Source organism: Eurypyga helias, unplaced genomic scaffold (assembly GCF_000690775.1).
Source record: "Eurypyga helias isolate BGI_N326 unplaced genomic scaffold, ASM69077v1 scaffold43115, whole genome shotgun sequence".
NCBI lineage: Eukaryota > Metazoa > Chordata > Aves > Eurypygiformes > Eurypygidae > Eurypyga > Eurypyga helias.
The window spans coordinates 18769-44170 of NW_010254161.1; the positions used below are offsets into that span (position 1 = coordinate 18769).

Consider the following 25402-nt stretch of genomic DNA (forward strand, 5'->3'; position numbering starts at 1 on the left):
GAGTTGATCGGTGTTTGGCCATTGACTTGCTTTATTGGCTCTTACGGGAGTAACGAGAAAAGCAGTTCTGTTAATGCCTTCATTAACTAAACACCTTCGGTTGTTAATTTCCATTTAATTTCAATAATTAAATAAAACAATGCCAATTAGAATGTAATGTTTGCAAGATACTGGTCTGTATTTCAGTTTACCAGGGTACAGTCATAAGCATGCTGTTCTTGAGGTTTCCACCAATGTGTTGCTGTTGTAAGTGAAGTCACATCTATCCTGATGAATATTTCATTTCCCCAATCATGCTATTAAAACCAGAGTGTTTTTACCCTTTCATTCCTGTTTTCTCTTTTCCAGTACCATCATGACAGCTGTGGCTGCGTCCTGTTTACAAATTGCTGCTAGTCACGTTTTCAGTAGTCCTTGTGGGTTTTGCTTTCCCCTAATATGGGCAATTAGGAGGAAATACTTCTCACAAGCATGGACTTGCTCTTCTCCTTGTAATGACATAGCCCTGCAATCCAGGAAACAGTGCTGCATGGTGTCCATGTCCATAATTTCCTGATGTGGGAAAAAAGTGTGGAAAGCATCTGGAGAGGAGGAGACCCCCTTTACCAGCTTGTTTCCTGTAAGCGAAATTGGAAGACCTTGTCTGTGCAAATAGATTTCAAAATAGAGTCTGCCCTTTGACTGTCTCCATAATTACACAGTGCTCTCTGTATTTTATTTGGCTGCCAGAGCAGTTAACCCCTGGAAGTAAGGGGCTGATGATGGCGTGACCAGCACGGGTGTGCAGACAGGGCCATGTGAATACACTCTTGTTTGGAGAAGCCTGTCGTTAAGACCTCATTACAATATACTTTTACCAAATTTAAAAATTATTACGTGTTGGGTTATGTTGATTAAGATATGTTATATCCTTAATGTACAGAAAAGACAGGTATTATTTGCAAAAAAGGAAAAAAAAAGAGACAGAAGAAAAGTTCTTAAGTGGCTTTGATGTAATCAACATCTGTCAACAGAATGAATTTGCTTTTGTTTAATTTCAAGGGCTCTTGTCCTTCTACTTTGCCCAATCAGTTTCAACTTATGCCTGAGGCATTTCCCTATGTTGTTCTTTTTCTGCACACACACCCCCCCCCCCTTTTTTTTTTTCCCCTAGCAAATGCACAGGTTATTGCCTGTGAAATGTGAGCTGCTCTTCTGCTACACAGGTTACACAGAGTTGGAGAGAACCTTTAATCTTTCCCATCCTATTTTTGAAGCTTGCACGTACCTTTGCAACATGGGGATTACAAAGTCAGTGTTCCATTAAGACAGAATTACAGTTACAAGTAAAGATCTATCAAACCACGCCATTATTTTGGATTGAAAAGTGGGAACATTTGGTAATTAACAGTAAAAAGTTATATATTCTTACCTAGTTGCATTGGTTGGATTCCACATATTATTGCCCACAGTGATTTTTAATATCTCACTTTAAACTTTATTCCTCTGAAGTTTTAGCAAAATGAGTATTTGCACAAGGAACAATATTATGATATAACATTAAAATGACCTGACAAACCAAATTAAAGATTTCTAATGTTTTGCCCTCAAATGAATATATACTAAGAAAATCTCCATGGTCATTCTTTTTTAAGTTTAAAATATGTATATATTAACTCACATATTTAAAAAGGAGTTCTCTGAATGATGCTGTTGATGTTGCTAATTGTTCATATATTAAGTAAGATTTACTTTATCAAGAACGAGTTGATTTTATTTCCTAAATCAGTTGGATGTTAATTCTTGTAATCCTAAATAATTTTGAGACTGTGCTTCTGTTGGTACTGTGACTAAATTATTCGAAAATATGTTGGTTTTGGGGTTTTTTCTTGGCTCTTTTAAGATGTACCCTTGTATTGTAGCTTGGAACTGTCGTGTTTATCCTTTGGTAACATTTTTGCTAATTGCTGGGAAATTCGAAGTCTTTCATAAATAAATACTAAAAAAGAAATGGTTTCTAACCGTCACATTTGATGAATCATGTAGATGAGCAGCGTTTTGCATGGCTACCCCACACCTCATCCATTGAAAACATAGATGATAAATTGCTGTAACTGTTAAACTGAAGCATTAGAAAAGGGCTTATGTGAGAGTTCATTTCCAATGTCTCCCTTTAAAAATACTTCTTGACCAGAGGAAAATCACATTTAAATGACTAAAATCAACTTAATTAAGGGTCATTAATAGAGATACACATAAAAAACTCTCTGCTCTGGGAGTGAAATGGGAGCATTTCATTATATAGTGTAGCATGCATGAACAGATAACAATTAAAATAGACCTAGAGTAAAAGGCTAATAAATATAGGGCACATTGTGCTGCAAAATCAGTCACTTAAAATGCTCCCACCCATCATCATACTTGAATTCTGTGTTCAGCCCCTTTGGCTGACTCGTTTAAAAGAAAGAGAAAATGCAATTTCCACACAAGATAAATTCATCTGGTAATTCACCAAAGCTTGCAGTGCATATTTATATTATTAATACAAATTAAGGTCTGGAAGGTATGCTGAGGAATCCAGCGGCTGGGGCGGGACATGTGTGCTTACAGAGTGCACAGTGTGATTCACTGTTGAGTCAGAGGAGCAGTTGTCTGTAATTTTCTGTGCTAGGTACGTCGTATCTGCTGATGTGATTCGGTAATGCCAGTAACAATTCTCCTTATTGCAGCTGATAGTAAATATTCTGTTACTCGTGGCAAGTGATGTAGCCTTGCTGCTGGGAGAGAGAAGACACGCGTGAAGGGTCAGCTTTGCATTCTGGCTGTGCTGGTGTGTTACCAGGCCACCCGGCTTCAAACACTGGGCTTGCTCCAGTGGCTGTGGTTTCAACGGGCAGCTGCACAAATCCCTCGTTTATGAACTATCTTACTGTAATTAATATACACAGAAAGCTTAACAAAAAAGATGTGCTTGAGCGCCAGTGTTGCAGAAGTAAATAAGGCACTGAGAAAAGCTTTGATAGGTGTAAAGAATGGGGAGGAGGGAATATATGAGCCAGACTTGGAGAATACAGTCAGTTGTTCCTGTCTCCAGTGATTGATGATGTTGCTGTATCGAATTAGCTGTGAATATGGGAGCGTAAAAAATAAAAGGAGCTGTGTAGACATTAGGAAGGCTTTCTTAAGGAAGGAAGTGTGTGGATGGAGTCCAGATTTTCATTATAAACCAGTAACTTCATTATATTTTAATGCCATTTTATTTCATTTTATTTTTACTTTGTAGGAGAATGTTTTGTTATATTTTTTTATATTTCAAATAAAGGTTTAGTTGTCCTGTGTTTATAATTCTTGCAGTGTATTTTAGGAGTCATATTATACTATGGTGATATTTATTTGGTTGTCGTATTTCACCTGTTCAAGTAGTAGATATTTTTGTATGCGTCTGGTTTATAATGAGTAGGTAGTAGAATAACAACAGACTACAGTACCTTATTATCCTGTTAGCTCGTGACAACACTTACAGTGTGTCTTTGGGACAATAGAGGTAAAAGTTTTATTCCAAATAAAAAGGTATCCCTTCTGAACATGGGATAGTTGATAGGCATGTACCCATGAATAGAAAATGGTTTGATCTATTTAAGAATGTGTATTTGGGACATCTGGAGTTTTACTGTTGAATAATTGACAAGCACACTTGTACCTTTTCTTCCCCAACTAAACTTTTAGACAGTAGACTAGGTGCCTAGGCAGCATGCCATGCGTCAAGGCGAGCATTTGAAGTACCTGTTCACATACTGATGTCCACGTGGACTTTGACCACATCAGTGAGTGTGAGTTTTCAATATATTTATACCTTCAGCTGCTGTAAAAGCGAGGTACTTCCACTGCACTCTGTAGAAGAGCTACCTTAGCTTACCCTGGCAGACTGATTGCTACTTCTGATGCCCCAAAAGGAGCTGCCTTAGCGGATTCTGTGCTACCAGAAACGGGTGCAAAATGGCCAGGGAGTTCGTAGGATGCTTTGGGTTCTTTTAATGCACTTACACATCAATGGCCCTTTTATTTTATAAAAGGACAAGGATTTTTTGCTTGCAAAGGAGAGCCTAGGAAAGCAGTAGATGGTGAGGTTGTTGATTAAATGATAATTAAAACACCACCAAACCAATCCACCCTTTGTTAACTGGGAAGCCCCACTTCTGTGGAGACACTTGAAGCAGGCAACTTCCATTGGGGTACCTTGTTTGTACTGAGAGCTTAATCTGAGCCTCGCTCTCCAACTCTGCATTATTACTTATGAACAATTTCTTAAAATGGTAAAAATCTGTTTGCATTGAGTAGAAGTCTCTACAGTCTTTCAAGTATTGCACAAATTCAGATATTAGTAACTAAATGTAGCACTGAAAAGTTTGCAAAGAGACAGTCAAACCCCATGCAACTATTTCATTCATCTGGGTTTTGAGGCTCAAAAAAAGGTGCATAACTCAAATCTGTGTATCATGTCATGCTGTAAAATGGCTGTCTGTGAAGCCAAATGTGCATGTGGAAGGACAATTTCAGCATGTGAACATAATAAATGCATCCAAATGAAAGGAAGGAAGGTGCAACAAAAACATACGAGATATGGAAGAAACATTAAAAAATTCATTTTTACATAGTTACAAAATATGTAGTAGATTAATTTCTTAATTTCTGTGATACAGAAAATGTTTAGTTAGTTCTGTTTAAATGAAAACACATTCTTTTTACTGAAGAGTAATTATTTGTATGGGTTACTTGCCACAAAAGATTGCTCTTATGTTTGTATACATATGACATTTTTCAGAAAGAGATTAACTATTATGTGAAACTTATGTTCAAAAAAGCCTCTGTTTAGATTGTAGCATGTTTGAGTAATGGAAATATGCACTACCTGTAATTGTAGTTTAATTGGGCAGTGTCAATAATCCTTTTGAATTTCGTGTATTTCCCAGGTTGATGCTAGCACTGTCTTTTGTGATGCATTAATTTGGTTTTGATGTCTCTGACAACCTTTGGGCCTCAACGCCCTTTTTTTCCCTTTTCCCTTTTTTCCCTTTTCCCTTTTTTCTTTTTTTTTCTTTTCTTTCTTTTTTGAAGGGGAGCAAAATGCGTCGTCGCCCAATAACTAAGTTTGAGCAATGAATACTCCGATGAACTGTCATCCCAAATCCTCATGTGAATTAAATGAAAATCTGATTTGAATATTCCAAGTCAATTACAAATTTTAATCCCTTCAATTGCGTTTGCCCAAAATTAAAAATACCTGCTAAAATGTGTTCTTTTGCTCTGGTAGGCAGGACAAATTGAACCCCCCTTCTTTGTGTCTTGGCGCAAATGACGAGAGCAACGTTGACTTGGTTGTACTCAAATCTGTGACCAATTCTGCAAAAATGAAGGTGAACATATTGTCTGAAATCAACATTAAATCATATTTTACTCTCCTTTTTTATTGCTGTTGTCCTTTATTCACCGTTTCCCCAAGCCTTGAACAATGATGCAGCTACTAGCTGTGCAAATGGCTACAAGCAAGGGCCAGTTGGAACATCACTCCTGGCTGTAAGCTTTAAGGAATTTGCTCACGCTACTTTTTAATGCATCAAATCAAAATAGATCTGATATTTTATAAAGCTTTAAAATATTGTTTGGGGAGATTTTTTGTTCTCATTGCTTCTCAGTGCTCTCTCTTTAACGGTACGAGATTTGAACAATTTTAACTACCCTCGACTACTACACGAGTTCTGTGGCTTGTTTTATGTGATGTCCTTCTTTTTGCATACTTTCCATTTTGTAATGTGGTAGAAAAAATGTTAACCATTTTTAACTTATCTCTTACCAGGTTCTATTACTGGCTGCCACGTAATCTTTTCTTCGTGCAATCGTATCTACCTGCACAGGCAGTCAAGCAATCAACAGCGAAGATGCTTCTTTTTTCAGGGACAAAGAAATACTGCTTATAGTATAGTTTGGCCAGCCACAGTTTCTCCAGCTCACCCGGTTCCTAAGGTACTGCAATTTCTATCATCTAATCTGTTCTTCGGTCAGTATAGAGTTCAGCTGCGGGCGTGATCAGATGTATTCCTTGTCCAAGAGCTGAGGGTTTGGATCACCATCCTGTTGCTTGGTCTGGAGGAGCACCGGTGAGAGGAGTTTTCAGCTGCCTACCATGTTGAACACAGTGGCGTAACTAGTTATTAGGGAGCTTAAAGCTGGGGCTTGTTCAGTTATGGTAATATAAACATGGAACATTATAATCATCTGTCAACACTTAACACTTCTGGGTCCAGATTCTCCTTTTGGATAATTATAGACAGTCCTACCAAAAGTCAGTAGGAATCATTCATGATCATCTGAGTCCTTTTATGTATAAATCTCTAGCAAGCTAATTGTAAAAATGTTTAGATTTTGCTGAAGGTTTTGTTAATTGGTTATGTCAGATTTAGGAAGAGAACTACAATACTTGATGGTAGCTGCCCCACACCCCATTGCATGTTCCAAACTCCTCTTTACTGTGCCTGAGTGGCTTTTTTTCTTGAACATGTATTTTTATTTTTTATTTCCTTTAGAGCCAAAAGGAACTTTTTCATGCAGTTGTAACATGTGTTCCGCTTCGGGTTTCCTTTTTTTTTTTCCCTTCTTCTTTCTTTTCCCTGTTTAATTGCAGCATACAGATTAACTGTTTAGTATCTTTCATTTAGCCAAAAGAAAACCAAAGTACCCTTCCTAAACACTGCTTTTCAGGATGTGTGTTAGTACTTTTTTTAATTTTGCTTTTAATTTTATTATAGATTTCTTATATAAAACATCATTAGATAGGAAAGCAGATAAGGATGCTGGATGTAGGGCTCTTGCACCTAAGAGGCTGTTGAAGCTCAGTGTGCAGAAAGAACATAGGGTTACATGCTTTTTGTATTTTCAAAGGTTTAGAAATTGTAGAATACAAACTTTTTTTTCCTGTATTTATATGCTCCTTTTAGGATAAAGAGAGAGAAGTACTTAAAAGTTGTCTTCACAGATCAGAGTACTCAGACTGTCTAAAAATCAGTCCAATTCTTCAACTCTGAAAGCTTGAGAGCAAAGTTATTAGTTTATTCAGAGTATGCCAGAAATCACATTGAAATAACATATTTTTTTCAAGATGCTGTTGTGAAATTGTATCCATAGACTTGTATGTACACTGCTTTGGGCTTCTCCCTTGACAGATCTTACAGGTCAGCAGGGTCAGGTCTCAGCAGTTACTAGATGAGAGCCCTCCAAGGAGAAAGCAAGGGTGTTGCTGTGTAAGGAGTTGCTAATACAGCAAATGTTTTTTTTTTTCTTCTCAATTAAGCCCCAAACTACTGCAGTAGGATGTTATTAGGGTTGGTACTACATTAATTTGAACAAAATGTAAATCTGAATTTCTGTTGACGTGAATCCACTAAAGACAGTTCCACTTCTAATCAGAGTAGAAATGAAATACCCATCAGAGTTAACAACAGTCTTCCCATTTGAAGTCCCCCTAGAGCTAATTGGTTGCACCATTCTTTACTCCTACACCCTGATGCTGTATGGTCTTCTTGTGTACAGCCCAAATGCCTGCTTTGTTACATGTCTGCCAGCTTGATTCTGTATTTTGTGAAGTCAGTGCAAAACTTGCCCCATGGCCGTCACAGCGAAGAATCAGCCTGGCTGTGGTGGGCAACGGGAATCTTCCCCAGCCAGTGAAACAGCCCAAGACCCTGCAAGAGGAAGTGCATTTCCATCTCTGTGCAAGATGTTACCGTTATTATTTGTTTCTTGTGTTCATACACTTGTCAACAAATTATTGTGGATTTAGAAAAATCAGAAGTGAAATTTCACCTCTGTATGAGAGCTGAGAACCTTCTGTGCAGAAACTAAACATTTGTTACACTCTCCTTGACACAGCAAATTGGGATAGCCTTGCATAGTTTTGCAGATGGGCAGCATGTGAACTAGATTAATAAGTAAAAACCTTAAAGTAAAATAAGTTAAATCCTTAGGTTCTTAGTAATCCAAAAAAACAATCTCATGGAAGTTAACAGGAGTTTTGTCTGAGCAAGAAGCTAAGGATTTGATATCAGGTTTTTGTGAGCCTAATTCTGTATGTTTGTCTCATCAGTTCCAGTGTTTAGATGCCTTTGGTGAAAAATACACCGCTCTTTGCAGAAGAAAATGAAGAGGTTTTAAGTCTTTCTCTCACAGTTTCAAAACTTGCAACTGTGTGTGCTGGAAATGGGCTGCAATATCTGGGGTTTCAGCATTGGAAGGTTAACAGACTGTATAAGTCAGTAGTAACAGGCAATGTTAAGTTCAAAAGGGCAGTGGAAGAAATACTGAGGCAGCCTTGAGGGTTTGCCCTGATGGCTTAGGAAGGTCGATACTACGACAGAAAGGGCAAGCTGCCATGAAGCAGGAGGCAGTATCTGAGAAAATGATCCCATTGTCATGCTCAGTTTTCTGATCTTCATTTTCAATCCTTTTTCTCCAAGCACATAAAGAAGCCAGACTATGTGACGACAGGCATTGTACCAGACTGGGGAGACGACATAGAAATTAAGAATGAAGATCAGATTCAAGGGCTTCGTCAAGCTTGTCAATTGGCCCGTCATGTCCTGCTTCTGGCTGGAAAGGGCTTAAAGGTAACAATTACAGAAGTCCCATAACAGCTTGAATATCTTTCATGCTTTAACTCATTTGGCATTTTCTCTACCTTTTTTTTTTACTATCCCTTAATGTGCATCCAACTTTAGGTTAGAGTCTGAGAAAAGGATTTATTAACTTTTGATTCAGTTCATGATGTGCCTGTTTATTTATTTCTGTATTTTGGACCTGTGTAGCACTTTAGAGTGAGTTGCTGGCTCAGGCATAATATCTCTCTGTCTGTAATCTCCCTCTGTTTGGATTGTGCCAAATCACATGAGTTTCTCATAAGGCCCATGCTACATTTTTTCCTTTCATTTCATGGCCCATCTTCCTCATACTTCCTGCTTTCCAGCTCTGCATGTGTGCAAGTCCAAAGGGCTGGGCTGCCTCCTCTATTCCCATCCATCCTTCAGCCCCTTGCTGTCCCGTGGGGTCCAGCACAACACAAATCGTAGAGCTGCTGCTGGAAAAAACAGCTGCCAAATTCCTCACAATTTTCCAGAGTGCATCAATAATAAAGCCTCATGGTTTCCAGTAACGTTTCTACAGTATGCTTTTTGGGATACCTCCCAGGTTAAAATGTACTGGGAGGAGCCTACCACCAGTTTTTGCAGATGAAGGAGTGCTTTTTTAGCCTTGCCTTGGTATTTCATGTAATAGCATACTGGAGAGGGTAAAATGGGTTGAGTAGCTATGAGAAGCAGAGATAGATGGGGCCTGTAGGTCAATGCCATTGACTTAAAAGGGGAAAAAATCAAGTTTACCATGCATTTTTCTTTCAGCTATCATCGCACCTTCCCAGAGGTTTAATTCTGGAACTGGAGTGACCAATAACAAAACTGCCTGAAGTTTTAATCCTACCTATGCTCATGCATGTTCAACTTTTTAACATGCAGTTATTTCCCAGAACAGTAAAACTTACTTGTGTAAAGTTAAGGGCATATACATGTTTATGAAGGATCAGGGTGCAATGTGCATTATGATTGAGAGCAGTTTTTCACTGATAAGTCTTTGGTTGTTATCATGTGCAAAATACACATATAGACAGCATGGTGTTGCCTATGATGCAGTTCATAGTATGTGCCATGTTACACATAATAGCAAAATGCTACATATATGTAATGAACGTTCTGGAGAAAAGTGTGTAAGGCAAGGATTATGTGAGCAGGAGCTATGGGACTGGGAGGGAGTTGGCACTTGGAGTTGCAGTGCCGAGACTGCTGCCCAGGTCAACCACAGACAAGGGTGATCTCCCTTTTACACCAGTAAGGGTTCAGCCAAGACACCCCTGACTAGGAGGATGCTCCAAAACCTTCCCTCATCGACAGGAAGCATCTTCTGCTTTCCAGCCTGACTCTGCACGTGGACAGTTTATACCCATTTGTTCTTGTGCCAGCACTGCTCTGTAATTTAAACAGCTTCCTGCCTTTCCTTGAGTCTGTCCCCTTCACACAGTAATAGAGCTATTACAGCTTTCGGTGCGTCAGACTAAACAAACTGAGCTCTTTTCGCTATTCTCATGAGGTAAACTCTGCATTCTTATTTTATCTGAAGACCCCCATCCCTCCACCTGTTCCTGTTGTCTCGCTGAACCCGCCTTGCACACAGCCCTCCAAAACAGCCCTCGTCTGTGCTTTAGCTAATGGCAGTAACATCCCCCAGTATAACAAAGGTACATTATAATGCATGGATGCAGAGAGACAAAGGTTGGGCTGAGCATGGTTTTGATATTACTATTTACTGTCTGTGGGACTTAAAAATACAGTATGGTAGTATATAGATAGCATTTCCTGGGTTTGAATTAAAAGATTTGGTAATAAAGCAGAAAATTCTATGACTTGGAAGTATTTTGTTAGATACCGTAAGATTGCCCGGTCCCAAATCTGGGATGAGGTGTGTAGTAGGTGCCTCCCCAGCATTGCCCAGCTAGCAAAAGTTCTTATAAAAATAAAGCAGATTCTGTAAAAGCAGAACTTTTCAACGTGTGAGCCTGCCATGCAGAGAGCACAGATCTGTCTGCTGAGCAGCCAAAGCCTCATCGAGTTTCTTGAGCAGAACACCGGCAGACAGTCCCCAGTCTGGTACGTACCAGTTCAGTTTGTCCATGGGCTGAGGGTGATAGACGGGTGAGTGAAGGCAGGAGCAACAAACCTCTATTTATCCAGAACCAAAGGCTGTGTGCCCAATGCAGATAGCACATCGGGGCTGCGGCTGCCATCCCAACGCAGAGGCTGCAATGGCTACTGCAAAGCAGGACGGCTGCACAGTAACCCCAAATCCTGGTCTTGAGTGGGTTCATCGCTCCTCATCTGCCCAAGCACGTTTTCATGCTGAACTAGATGCAAGCTGAGCAAATAGACCTGGTTTTATCCTCAGCACAGTATGCAAGTGCACTCCACTGTATTCACTGAGTGTGATCACTGAATATTTTAATATATGGGTAAGTATGCCTCCTGCACCACAGCCTGCCTATATTCCACGTGTTACTAAAAAGTCCTCCAAAATCACAGCCCCTGTAATGTATGTGTACGAAGTATGATTTTCAAAGGCTCAAAACTCATTCAAATCAAAATCAATTTGCAGAGGAACCCTCAAAGGCACTTCTTCTCAATGAGGGAGGTTTCCCTACCAAATTTCAAATTTCAGCTCTAACCATTCCAGACACAGTCAATCCAAAAGAAAAGCAAAAAGAATGTTATTTTAAGCATGTGCGTTTTCCACTCCATGGATACTCAAAAATGGCTGAATGATTTATAAGAATTTTTTTTAATGTAAAATCATGAGAAAAAATTAATCTAGGAAGCGTGAAGCATAAAAATGAAGATTTCTAAAAAGTATGGATAAGCGCTTGTAGATTCACTGTGATCATCCAGGCTATGGCAACTTTAAGTAAAATATCCTCAAGATATTAAGCCAAATATTTAAACCTTTAAAGAACACTTGGAAAACAATTTCATAAAATGCACAAGTACATTATGATAAATGTTCTGGGCAGTTACAAGAATTAAGATCCTTTCTTTTACAAATAAAAACGGAAAGTTATGTTGTGTTTTAAAGGACTGAAAGCATTGAAACGAGACATTTCTGTAGCAGCTACTGAAACAAAATGCCATGGAAAATTGGTGTCTTTGAGAAAGCAAATGTGGAAAAAAGAACGGGAAGCAAGTAGACAGTATTTTAGGTTTTCTAGGAACCCTTGAGTGCTCGTTTCTACTGCATGCTTTATTTAAACCATTTCTCTTTAAAAAAAGGTCCAATATATCAATAAAGGATATCAGACAGTTTACTGTTTTGTATCAAAGCAGTGTATTTGAAACATCCAAGATTTCATTGAAACGCTTGGCTGCAGTCACATTCAGTAAATATGAGAAACTATCTTTGCTTTTTTAACAGGATGTTATGTTTGATATTTTAGGTTGGCATGACAACTGAAGAAATAGATTCCATTGTTCATCGTGAAATAATCAGACAGAATGCCTATCCTTCACCTCTGGGCTATGGAGGTTTTCCAAAATCTGTTTGTACTTCTGTAAACAACGTGGTATGTCATGGTATTCCTGACAGGTATTTCCCCAATAATACACATTTTACCACCAAGAATGAAAATGTTACAGTGAAATTAATAAATTGTGTTTAATACTGAACATACTTAAGCTTAACTAAATTTCATATGTAAACCTACTGCAGATGCATATCCCGTTACCACATAATGCTGGTACATGTTATAGAAATGTATGTGAAGTAGAAAGTAAAATATTATCCTGTTTGTCCAGATACTTTAAAAAAAAATAGCATAACGCCTTTAGAGTTTGGGGGGTGGGAGGGGAATCAGTACTGTCTTTTTTTTTTCCTTCCAACAAAATAACTATAGGGTAAGGAATAAATAGATTTGAATTTATGTGGGTTTGGTTTTTTTATTTGCAATACGTTCAGCTACTCACAGGGTAAAATATGAACCCTAGTGAGAGAAAGAGAATAAATATAATGGTAGATTTTTCAAGTGTTGATATGTTTTTCTGGTAGTTGTTTCTCATTATTTTATATTCAGCTACACTTGTTCTCTGAAGTAGTGAGAGCTGAACATTAAAAATGGTTATACTGTTTGCCTCCATCACACGATATCTACCCCTGATATCTTATGTATGTGTTATTAGGTGTTTATTCTTATATTCCCTTTGTTGGGACCTGTCTGTCACCATTTTTTTTTTCTGTTTATGTTTCAGTCGACCTCTTCAGGATGGAGATATTATCAACATTGATGTCACGGTGAGTAATTCATATAAAAAATAGTCTTTGATCAACTTTAGAATCACTAGTAGCAACAGGAAGAATAGTGGATTGGAGATGGGGGATGCACAGATGGATGTGCTGTTTACTTCTGAGCCAAGGCACAAGCAGCTGGTTTCCTTTTTTGTTTTTAACTGTGTGTTTATTCCAGCTAGACCCAGGCCTGACTTGAATTTAGGACTGGAATCAGATGCACTGAGATCAATGTTGGCCTAAGTGAAATGTCAACCCAATCCTGCTATGTGTCATGTTTTTGAGAAGGTGTAATTGTTATTGATCCACTGTGTAGTTAATGCAGAGCACCACAGTACTGGGCAGCAGCTGAAGATAGATATGTATGAGATGAGCTAACATGAAGAAAGCCAGCATTTTTCCTTCACTCTGCCAAGATTGATCTTCCTCTTCCTGCTACCTGTCATTATCTTACTCTGTCATTAGAGGCTACATTGGCCTGTGTATGTCAGTCTATTTGGACAGCAACTCTTTTGCTAGCAGTGTTCCCTACATTTATTAAAATCCCCGAAGGTAGTGTTGTGTTCCATTTCTGGTATAAAAGCCCTGAACCTTTTGCGCAGAAACAGAAATAGTGTGATATAACCGTGACTTAATATTTCCAGAGAATGGTCAATTATAGCTATTTAAATAAACACTGGCTGGATTTTCATAGGAGCAAGAAAGTACAGAAACTGGAAACCTAATTCTCATTTCATTTAGGAAAAAAAATTATTTTACTCTGGCAGAAGCTTTTTTTCTTTTTAGCATGCATGTTTTTATTTTCCCAAAATGCATTTTATTTCTAATATGAACACAGATGTCTTTTGAATCCCACCATTACTTTGCAATAATATGTCACATACAAGGCAGTAACATCTCATAAAAACAAGCTCTTTTAATCATTAAAGAAACTCTTGGTAACTTGATACTATTTTCCATGGGCCCAAATTTCATACTGGCAGAAGCAAAGAAATCTGCAGCAGACCTACCTCTGAGCATAAGCTTCAAGCTTCCTAAAATATTTTTTCTATTAAAATTAGGGTCAGTGACCTTTTTCCCATGGTATACTCACGTGTGATGAGGACTGTTTTTTTGGAGTTTTTTAATCTTACTGAATTATTCCCCATCCCCATACTTTCTAATTATAGAATTCTGACTATCAAGTTTACACAGTGTAATCTGTCGTTTTTGAAGTATATTTTTGTATAAATTTTTACTTTGATGAACTGGTATAGCTTTGCTCATTTTATTAGACTAAATGTGATTGCAACAGCAAAGAATTTAACATCTGGTTTCTTTGTATTTTTTGTTTGATTGTTTGTTTGTTTGTTTATCTGTCAGGGAAGTAATGACTCCTTAGATTATTTTAAAAAAAAGAGTGTTGGTCCATATCACAGATACTTTCCTTGATAAACTAAAACGAACATTTTTATATTAACATGGTGTGCATATTTTGTCCACTCTGCTTTACAAATAATGTCTGACTAAATGACAGTGGTCTTTTGAAGATATATTTTTATTTGTTTTCTGTTTACCCTCATAAAGAAAAATAAATCTTGAAGTGTCTGTTAATGTGAAGATTCCTGCAAGGATAGGAATTGCTGATTATCTTTGTAAATATTTTCTTATAATTTAAAACTGAACTGTCCTGTGTTTGATAATTGCTCAGTTCCAAAATATCTGAGGAAAAAATATTACTTTGCAGCATTTATAATTACATTTTAGCTTTTCTTTAATGAGCAAAACTGAGATGTTTCATAAGTGGACAGAATAAAAATCAAAGTAATATTTAACAACAAACTGTTTATAATTGTGTAGACATTCTATAAAATTATTAAATAATATTGTGGTTATTATGTCTAAACACTTCACACTGTGTACACATCATTTGAAGAAAAAATCAATTTTTGCACAATTAAGATGGTAGAATTTCTTAGATGAAACACAAATTTTATTGGCTTGAATCATGTAGCCTTTAAAATGTAATTTAATGTAGAAACAAAAACGTTATCCATCACTGAATCCTCAGCCTAGTGCAATTTTTAGCCTGCCATTGCCAGGTTAATGTTTCTTACAACTTTGTTCTTTCATTGACTTTTAAGGAATTAGTATGTTACAGTTGCTGGGGTTGTAGCTTATTAACGTCAAAACACGTAATTGCAGTTGATGGGCTGCAGTAAATATTTTTATTATTTTTAAGCTCTCCTGTTTTAAATCTGGTTTTGTTTTTCCAGGATGATGATGTTTAACACTAGGGTTTTGTGTGTTGTACTTGCTAGAGCTAAAAATAAACTAATTCAGTTTAAATATGAACTGGCTGAGTTAAAACTTGCCCAATTAATATTACATTAAAAAAAAAAAAATTCAATGGCAGTCTGGAGTTGTGGGGAACGGGGTAGAGCAGGGGACCACAGCCGCTGTCTGACGGAATGGTGGCAACACGGTTGGGCCCTTACTGGCACTCACCTTTCCTTAAAACACCCCTCGCTCCTGCCTGAAATTTCTTCACATCTCTGCTCACACCTAGCCTTGGTGTCTGCTCTTCATAGAGAAGTTTTTGGGTGTAATTTTTTTAGTTTGGAATCAATCAAAAAGAATGTGAGTCTGTCTTTCACAGATGGCTCGACAAGGGCAAAAGTTCAGTGCTTCGAGCTTTGTCATTAGTTATTAGTCCTAGAAGGATAGTTGCCCACTGTTCGGGGGGAAAAAAGTGTTTGGGAAGATCAAAACTGTGCACCATTATCATTTGTCTTTCCGTAGGGAAATTTGGCTTGGTCTTACAATTATCTGCCTGCCTGCCATACTGCAGAGCTGCAAGCCCCATTTTAATGGGGCGTTACAGATCTCCATAGTGCAGAGCCAGGGTTTCCTCTGCCGGGCAGAGAATTTCTGGAGAGCTGAGGTTTAAAACCTATGAAATGTCCCCCAAAAAAAAGAAGACAGTGCATAATTAATTCAAGAGAGTGCTACGTTTTCAGCACATGAAACTGTGATGCCAAAGTGGTATTCTCTTTCAGAATTCATCTCTGGAATTCAGAAGTAAAATGCAATGTTAATGCCACACTGTAGTTAAAATGGGATTAAAGAAAACGTGCAGTGGTGGGTGTGGGATTTGGCCCGTGCTTTCCTTGGGGCTTCCTGTGGATGTTGGCAGCAATGCGTGCCTGTCACCCACCTGCGCACAGCATCACCTCAAAACCCCGCCGGGGGTGCTGGCTTGCAAAGGGATGGGTCTCTCCACCAGCTGCCGATGGGTCTCCCAGCACCCACAGCCAGCCCCGGGGCTCGATGCTCTACCCCTGCGGGCTCTGAGCAGGTCCCCAGCCCCAGGGGTGGGTGGCTGGGGCAGGTGGTCACCCGACATTCCCCAAGGCCCTCTTCAGCCCATGCACACCCCCCAGTTGTCTTCTCGCATACAGCCCCATTAACCTTACATGCTGTAGCTGAGCAATGTCGTTGCCTGGTGTACTGCTGGGCAGTGAGGCACAACTTCGCATTTCTTGAGTTTTTAATTGGCAACCCTACGTACCTTGCAATCTTTCATGCTTTTTTTTTTTTTAATTTCCTCTGCAATGTTTCACTTTTCCAGTCTCATTCTCACAAACACAACTTGCCTGTGGTCTCTCTGTTGCAATATATAGCTCATTCCTAGAAAGAATGGATTTAATTAAGGAGACAGTCTCTTTCTGGATACAAAATGAGAAAATCTCTTTACATTTCTGCATGTGTTTAGGTGTATTACAATGGCTACCATGGTGACACTTCTGAAACCTTTTTGGTGGGCAATGTGGATAAATCTGGTCAAAAGTTAGTGGAGGTTGCCAGGAAATGTAGAGATGAAGCAATTGCAGCTTGCAGACCAGGGGCTCCCTTCTCTGTAATTGGAAACACAATCAGGTAAGCCTTATATTGACAAGTAAAGGGAGGGCTGGCAAGTGGGACAAAGGTTATTGGTGGTTTAGTATAAAGCTGATGACATGTTTTATGATTCAAAACCATCATTTCAGTCTGATATCAGTATGTGAACTGCCAAGGTATAATGTTGTTCCTTGGGTAAGAGAGATTTTTTTTCTAAAGTGAATAAGACGAGGGTCAGCAAAGATAACTGTAGAAAGAGCCAAAGATATTCATAAGGTAGATTTAAATTAACAGATGTAATTTGCAGAACATTTTTGTTTATTTTTTATTTGTGTGTGAAACTACACCACATCTGTCTAACGATGTGAGAAGGTTAGAAACCATTGTCTTCATTGTATAGCAATAAGGAATGTTACAAAGGAATTAGCCAACATAAATAAGTCTCTTTGTTTAAAAAGTACAAAAATATTTAACTCGAGAGCTTCTGATCTTACAAAGAGCGGTGCATGCTAACGTCCCAGGGAAAAAAGAGCTTACATTCAGAGAATTTTCCCTATTTTGCATCTCTTCGAGCCTTCACATAAATGCAGTCATGACTCTTCTGCTGGCAGTTTTGAATAAAAATACGGCTTAGTTTTTTGAACGTACCTATGGATTATTTTTAAATGTTTGCCAAGAAAAAAATAGACATATATCGTATACATTTCATTAAGCAATACCTCTCTGGACTATTAATGGTCTCAACATGTTATTGAATACATTCTGATCACTTAAAAGCTGCAAGGCTTAGTCACCTTGAAAGGATGCTGCTTTTTTTTTCTTTGTAAATCTTCAAATACTTTAAGGAAAAAAGAGAACAGCAAAATATCAGTTAGATGTATTTATAGCTTTAAAAATATTGTAACAGAGTCTGAATCAAACTTTAGTAAAACCTCTTTGGGTTACATCTGAGAAGCTTTTATTGAAGACTTTGTATAAAATTGTGTTTTTGACAGTTTTAAATTATAGGCTAACTAGCCTGAAGAAAAAGGATAGTGTCTTTCTGTTCTTTCATAGGAAATGTTGAATCAGACCCCTACTGGGAAAAGAAATTTAATGCATATCTCACTATCTTACTGTCCATGAATATAATAGAAGTGAATTCAAAATGTAGTTTTATTTTTGCAAATGGGATGAGTCGATAGATGCACCTCATATTTTTGAACACCTAGGGTTCAACAAATTTACTGGTGGTGCTCTTGCATTTTAACAAAATTTATTCTCGAGTAGAAGGGGGCACAGAACACTGGATTCTTATTCAAGCATTCTATCGAGCTCTGCATTCATGGCTGTGTCTAAAGGGCATGTCAGCCTTTGATTCTCTCTGAGAGGTAATTATCCTTTTCCTGTCACGGAACAACAAATGATAGCTAACTACAGAGGCACATTTGCAGTAGTCACATTCATCAACTGCAGAAAAAAAATTCAATTTAATTGTGCAACACAGCTGCACATAGGCTTTTTGAGCATTTCTGTTGTTCTCCCTGTCTTGCTATTCCTCCCTCCAGATCTATTTTTTAAACTTTTTTTCTGGTTATTTTTTTCCCCCTTTTTGTCTCTTCTTCCATTTTTACTCTCTGTACTTTCTTGTTAAAGTAATTTTCCTTTGTGGCTCTCATTCTTTTTTCCCCATTGAAGGCTATGAATGTAGAAAATTATCACAATTACTCATATAATTGAGCCTCTTTGTAGCAAGTGCAACTCCAGTAGCCTTTCTCCATCATGAAAATGGTTTCATTATAGGGTTTTTCATATTCTCTGACACCATCTACACAGAGGAACAGGCGTGCAGATGAGATGTACTAGGAACAGGGTAGATCAGTAAGGTCACAGTAGGAATAATTAGCTCTGCTATGGAAAGAGCATCTAGGCCTTTTACTGCTACATAAATGTACTGTCCGTGGCTTTTAGTCACAAAAAAACTTACTAACAAATGGAGCTCCCGCCTACTACTTTGAAAAAAAGATTTGTATCAACACTACAATTTTCCATCATTAAGACTAATAACACAGAGCCTAGTATACATCAAGGGGAATAAAAAGAAAAATCTCACATTCAAGTGGCGGCTGGGTGCTGACCTTTGTTCCCTTTTTTTGTGTTCAACTTAACTCTTTACAAAAAAGAGCCACACGCCACACCAACATGCAGGTGAACTCCAGCTAGTGCTAGCAAAGCATGGCATTCAATTGGAAAATCTGATAAATCTCCATGCAGGATAATGCATTTCATTACTGATTCACTACATTAATTCTAGCTGTATTAAAAAAAAAAAAAAGAAGAAGAAGAAGAAAAAGAACAGGCTTGAATGTAACATTGGATTTTTGCTGTGTTGGTACGGAGGTCAGTTTACTTGCAAAGTGTAAATATATAGTCAGCGCCCCCTTCGAAAAGCGGATTAATCAAAGCTAGTAGCTGTTCAAAACTGCATATGAAATAGCAGGTCATTAACTTTATTTCTCAAGATTTTATCGTGTCGACGATTTAAATGTGCTGATTTGCTTACAACTACTTTAACACTGCCTCTGCTGAAAGATCACCTTGGTTTGGCGAAGCTGCGTGCTTCTGGTTATTCGGCATTCGACAGCGCATGCAGACAGACATATATAATACATGCATACATCAAAATCTGAAGTTTCAGGAGAGTTAGAGATCATAAATACCTGCGATAGCACCTGAACAAGCACCTACAAGCGGAAAACATTTAGGCCCATCAGAATGGAAACGTGGCTAGGTTTCTTTCGTCAGTGTTTCTAGAAAGGCGCTCAAGTCATATGCAGAACATAGCTTAGGCACAAATAATCAGGATATTTCCTTTCTGCAATACTTTTGGAGGTAAGTTTTCTAACATAGTCTTTGTTATGGAAGCTCATTAGCTGACTCCGAGTATTTCATGGATTATGAAATTCTCCCATCAGCTTCCTTCTCCCATCAGCTACAAGTGGCAAATATAAGATTGCCTGGATTCGTGAGTTACTTCGCTTAGAAAGATTGGAATCTCTGCTAACCCGTTCTTCTTGAAGGTGGCGGCAAAACTGTTGGTCAGCTCTGGAATCAGAATTGGGCCCTGTGTTCCAATTTCTTCTACCATTTCTGCCACTTCTCTCTCAGACAGAAACAAATCTAGTTTGAAATCTACTTTTTAGAGAGTGAGTTTAGGGACATGGAAATGCTGTGAGTGTAGGGAGCTAAAAAACACAAACGTGATATTGTTAAATAAACCAATTCTGACTCCTAGTCGGAAAAAATAGTAGTGATGAAAGTATTAATAAATGGTTTAAAATGTTTAACTCGTAAGTATATGTTTTGATATTAATTTAGAACAATATAAAGCAGATTTTAAAAAAATCTGTTTCTATCAGATTATGCACATTTAAACAATAAGTGGCTCAGGCAAAATAAGTCATTTTAATGTCATCTGTGATAGATTTTCCTTGACAGCTACTGTAAATTACAATTACACTGCTTCTGTCTGCACTTGAAAGTAAGCATTGCAATAAATTATCTTTTATTTCAATCCATCATGTCTGCTTTCAGAAACAGAGAACCTCAAATAAAAGTTCAGCACTATTGTAAGAAAAATACAGTAATTTATGTTCCAGTTTGAAACTAAAATGTACCTTTCTTTCAAAAAACAATTGTTGGCTTTCAAAAATATTACTAATTATACCTCAACATTTATTGTCATTATAGGGAATCCCTGAACTTGTGAATTCCCTCAGTCTAGGATTACTGTTTAAGAGAAAAATACCTTAATGTTTTCTCAGTACAATGTTTTAATTTCTTAGAGTAGATAATATGGTACTATTCAAAATACATATTTTTATCATGTGCAAATGTAGTTTAGGCTGATACTGTTTTCAAGAATTTAAAAAAAGAAGTAAATATGCCCTTCAGTGGTCATTTTGCTAACGATGTATCTAAGAAAAACGTGATTCCCTCTAATGAAAAAAAGCATTCATATGGATCCCTAAGTAAGAAAATAATTATCATAGGTGCATTATTGCTTTGAGTGTTTCCCAAGTACACTGCCCAGAAGCGTAAGACAGATTTGTTTAGCACCTTGAGCCATTCACATCATGCTGCTATGTTTCATCCCCAGGGAGAGGAGCTGGCACTGCAGGACTAGTGTCCCTAGCTGGGAACCAGTTCACCAGGGCAGCCTGGGCAGTGAAGCAGCCTATGCCACCTTGTCTTCCCTCATGCCACCAAGAGCCAGAGAGGCATTGCTATTGAATCTGAAAATGGGATTTGTTTCTCTTTGTTTCTTTGGTGAGGGCTTAGAATACCGGACACCAGACCTGACTTGAGGAAAAACTGACAATATTCTGTAAAAAGAAAATAAAATACAGGATTTAGGGTGGGGTTTTACCACCACCTCCAAAGAAAAAAAAAAGAGGGTGTTCCTGTCCTAAGACTGAATGTTTTTTCCCCTGGAGCTGGGATGCCTGTTATCCCATAGACACTCCTAGAGGCTATCTGCACAGGGCCAGCCCCTAAGGAAATTCTTTCAACCTGCTCTTCAGCTTCTTAGCAGGAGGAATTTATCCTCTTCACCCAAGAACTTGTTTCAGAGGAGACTCCAGAGTATCAGGGAGAGCTCTACAAAGAGTTGGTCCTGCCTGTCGCTGATGTGCGGCATCTTCCCTGTTGGGCCATTGGCAGGATGGCAATGTATGACTCCACGCTTATGCCTCCTTTTGAAGAATTAGCTGACGTCTGGCAACATGGGAAGAGGATGCTCAGGTGGGAACTGACACCCAACTCTCCTGTCTCTGTCCACTCTCAGAAGTGTAATACCACCATACGAGAGGCTCTGCCTGTGGGTGCACAGCCTGGCTCTCAGTGATGTTCCTTCACCAGCTGGGCCGCTGCGGGTCCATCCTGACACCAGACGCTTTGCCTGGCTTTGCTACCAGCAAAAGAGGAGCTGCACTGCAGGTACTCTTGACTCCTCAGTCACTGGGCTGGAACACGTGGCAGCAAAACATAAAATCAAGTACTGGGCTCATTAAATGATTATGCTTTTAATCCTGCCCAGTTCACCTCTGCCCAAGCATGCAGCCTGGCTTAAAGAATAAAATGTGTGATGGTGAATGTTGTCGATGGATATTGTTGACAGTGATTATTCTGAAGAATCTTTTTTTTTCTTGACGCTGTTGGTGCAGCGTGACTCTGGTGCCCAGCCTTTGCTCTGGATGTGGTTTGCCTGGGGAAAGCTCCGCGGCCGAGGGGAACAGGCAGACTGGCACATCCACCCAGCAGTGCAGCTCTCTCCCCACTGCAGATGCCAGGCAGCCCAGCTCAGCTGTGCCGACTCCTGCCTCCCACCTTCACCGCTTTCCCACTTGTGGTCGGGGCTCCTCCAGCTGCCTGATCTTACGCTGCTTGTCTGCAAGGAGCAGCGCAGGAAGCTGGAGCTGCAATCTTGTAAGGTTGCCTTCCAGGGAAGGCTGGAGAGAAAGGCCACTGCTGACAGATCCTGAGCTGTGCAATGAGACAGCGAGACCAAAATGTTGAGCTGATGTCAGCAGCAAATGGCAAACTTGGGCAAAAATGCTCCACTCCCTGACATCCTGATTTTTTAACCAGGTTCCACAGCCTGGGAGTCCTGGAGGCTGGAGAGGCTGACCAAGATCAACAGTTCAGTTCACTCAGAGCTGTTTCAAAGTCCTCCCTGCCAGTATTTACAGCCCACGTGTACATGTACGTTTACAGGATTCCATTCGCAAGTTGTAGCTGGGTCACTAGCTTTGGGTTTTATGAAAGTTTTACTATAACTCCACAAGGATGTAAGAGGATTTTTTTAAATACTGTAAAGTAAAGCTAATCGTTGCAGAGTGAAATTCCCTACAAGGTGCTTCTGAAGCACACGCAAATATTAAAACCAGATTGAACATGGCTGAGTTTCATGCCTGCAGCTTATTTTCTCCACAGGTTTTCTCTGTGTAACTTCAGGTTCATTGGCCGCATTACATTTTATGTAAAGAATATCCAAGCTCTGTATGTAGACATTATTAAGTGGTTAGTAGGGCGGGCTCGGGCATCTGTCAATGCAGATGTCAAAGCCCTGTGAGCTCCAAGATCTCCTATTTTGATCACAGACAGTAACCACTGAGATACTGATGCCCACAGAGTTGTTTTCAAGCTGTTTGGCAAGAAAGCGGCAGAATTCACCATTGAAATGCACAAGAACCACTTCTTTCACTGCATGAGGATGGGATACTGTCTTAGCCCTGCCTCCTGTGTGCCCTGGCGCTCGTGTGCTCGGTGCCCAGCAGGCAGCCGCTGCTGCCACCCTCCTCAACACCAGCTGAGTGCTGGGGCAGGGGCTTCCCCGGCCCACGGGACAGTATGTAGCCGTGGTGCTCAGGAGAATGGCTTTCTCTCTTGCCACAAAAGATGGATTTTTTGTGGTGAAAATCCTGTAATAATACAAAGCATCTCAAAAAGTGACTGTGCCCTTTCAGTGGGTAGTAAGGACACCAGCAAAGCTGAATAGTCAGTGGGATTGTTCATGCTTTTGCAAAAAGACATGCAGAACAAGGTGAAAGAAAAGCTTATCACATGTTGCATGGACGGCTTCTCCCATCTCTCTCTGGAGAATTGCTTCATCAGTATGAGAATCATTATCTGCATTGCTCTGGGCTTGGGCATCAGAGATCTTCCAGCTTGTTTTGTGTGTGTTTCTGAGTAATCTGGCTTTCCAACTCCTCACTGTTCCCTGTGCCTCTTCCTTGGCCTTCAGCATCGTCATAGCCCGCAGGCTGAGTCTCTGACCCAGATGTGGGTGACATGATAGAAAGGCAGGGAAGAAAGTCTTTTCCATAGCTAGCAGGCCTTATCACTGCATAAACCTTTCTGATTTTTTTCACATAAACTGTGTGAGGTAAAACTCTGGACGATGAATACAACCAAGTGAAGCCCAGCTTCTAGCCTTATTGGTAACCCTCTTAGCCAGTGCTTAGGAGTTTGGAGACAGCTAAGATTGACATTTCTATTCTCCTCTAGAGTTAATGAAAGAAATGTGATTAATCTGTGTATCAGGGCAATGGGTTGATAAAAGCTAATATACAAATCCTGTTAAAACGCGCTCTTAAGGTCTGAACACTGCAGCATTATTAACCGTTGACCCAGCGCTCCTCTCTCATCACTGTTTTGCCAGGGTGGAGCACCGTGTCCCTCCATTGCAGTGGCATTAAATTCTGGGGTGGTGACCCACGGGCACTGGAGCAAGTAGTGCTGGGTCTGTGGAGCCTGGTGTGCCAAGGGATTACCACGTACAGCAAGCTGAGGCCACTTGGCACCTGAATAAGGGAATCCCCATGGGGTGTTTAATGTGTTTTAATTTCTGTGAGAGCTTACCCATTTATTTGAGTTTCTTAACTTTCACACTTTTCCACCTGTAGTGAAACTCCGAGAAATCATTTGTTAGGGTGTAAATATAGGCAAACCTGAAGTTTTTAAGTGCCTACCTTGATATAAAACAAACAAATTAAGCTTATAATGTCGTATGTGAAATCTTTTCAGGCTGAGTGCCTTCCTGTCTTGCTCCTGTTTGCTTTTAGAATTAATGTGGGAATGATATTCAGGGGTGGGGGCAGCTTTCTTGTCACTTCTAATCCACCTCCAGGTCCCCCCAAATCTCCACACATTGCAGTTTTGGATGTGGCCAGCCCTCCTGGCTGAGCTGCTCTAAGTCACCCACACACACACCCCTCTGCTTGAGAAAGAGCAGAGCCTGTGAGTGAAGCCTGTAGGCATGAGGTGGTCCAACAACCAGAGGACACCCCACGTATCTCCAGGTCCTCTCATTTTTAAAGACTAGGATAGGATTTTGGGTAAGGATCAGTGCTGGGCCGTGTTCCTGTGGGCACGAGAAGCTCCTCCCTGAGACAGGCCACAAAGGACAGGACAGATGTCCCAGGCAGAGCTGAAATGCCATAATTGTTATGATTTGGGTTTGCTACTGTGGTGATGGATGCATTAGAAATATGTTGTTAATTAGCGTGACCAGATTTGCTGGAGGGAACAGGGAGGGCTCTTCACTCTCACGGTTGGCAGCAGGACCCTGTTCCCCTCTAGAAAGCCTGGTACAGGTGGTGGTGTGCCAGGGCCTCAGCTATGCGACTTGGCTGCCATTGAGCTGTCCCATGTTAAAATAAGTTCCCAGTGAGCTCATGGAAAAGGTTACTTGAACAGGGAGACAACGTGCTGCCATCTTGTTTAGGTCCCAGGGCTGGCACAGGAGCTACCAGCCTCTGCTGGCAGGCGTGTTAACTCTGAAACCTAACAATGCCCGCTGGCGCTAGCTCCCATGGCTGCTGTCGTTCGGAGTGGGCACAGAGTGGTGACCCAGCACTGGAGTAGGGGTGAGAGCTTGCAGGAGCCGGGTGATGCCGCTCCCGGTACCAGTGTGGTGGCAGGGGCCAGGGCCGGGGTGGCTAGCGAAGCGGTGGTCAAGGCGTGCTCCCTCACCGTGTCCTCTTTGCCCTGCAGCTGCGTGGCGCAGTGGGGAGGCTTCCAGGTCTGCCCCTCCTTCGTCGGCCACGGCATCGGGTCCTACTTCCACGGGCACCCCGAGGTG

General features: G+C 39.9%; 1 protein-coding gene across 1 annotated transcript; it reads left to right on the forward strand.

Moving 5' to 3' along the window:
- Nucleotides 1–555: 555 nt before the first annotated feature.
- METAP1D (methionyl aminopeptidase type 1D (mitochondrial)) lies at nt 556–25399 on the forward strand (the record flags this gene model as incomplete). The annotated part of the gene is made up of 7 exons (XM_010152904.1): nt 556–619; nt 5834–6000; nt 8487–8636; nt 12056–12204; nt 12864–12906; nt 16655–16818; nt 25315–25399. Coding segments are annotated over exons 1-7 (822 nt in total), but the record flags the coding sequence as incomplete, so codon positions are not given.
- Nucleotides 25400–25402: the final 3 nt, after the last annotated feature.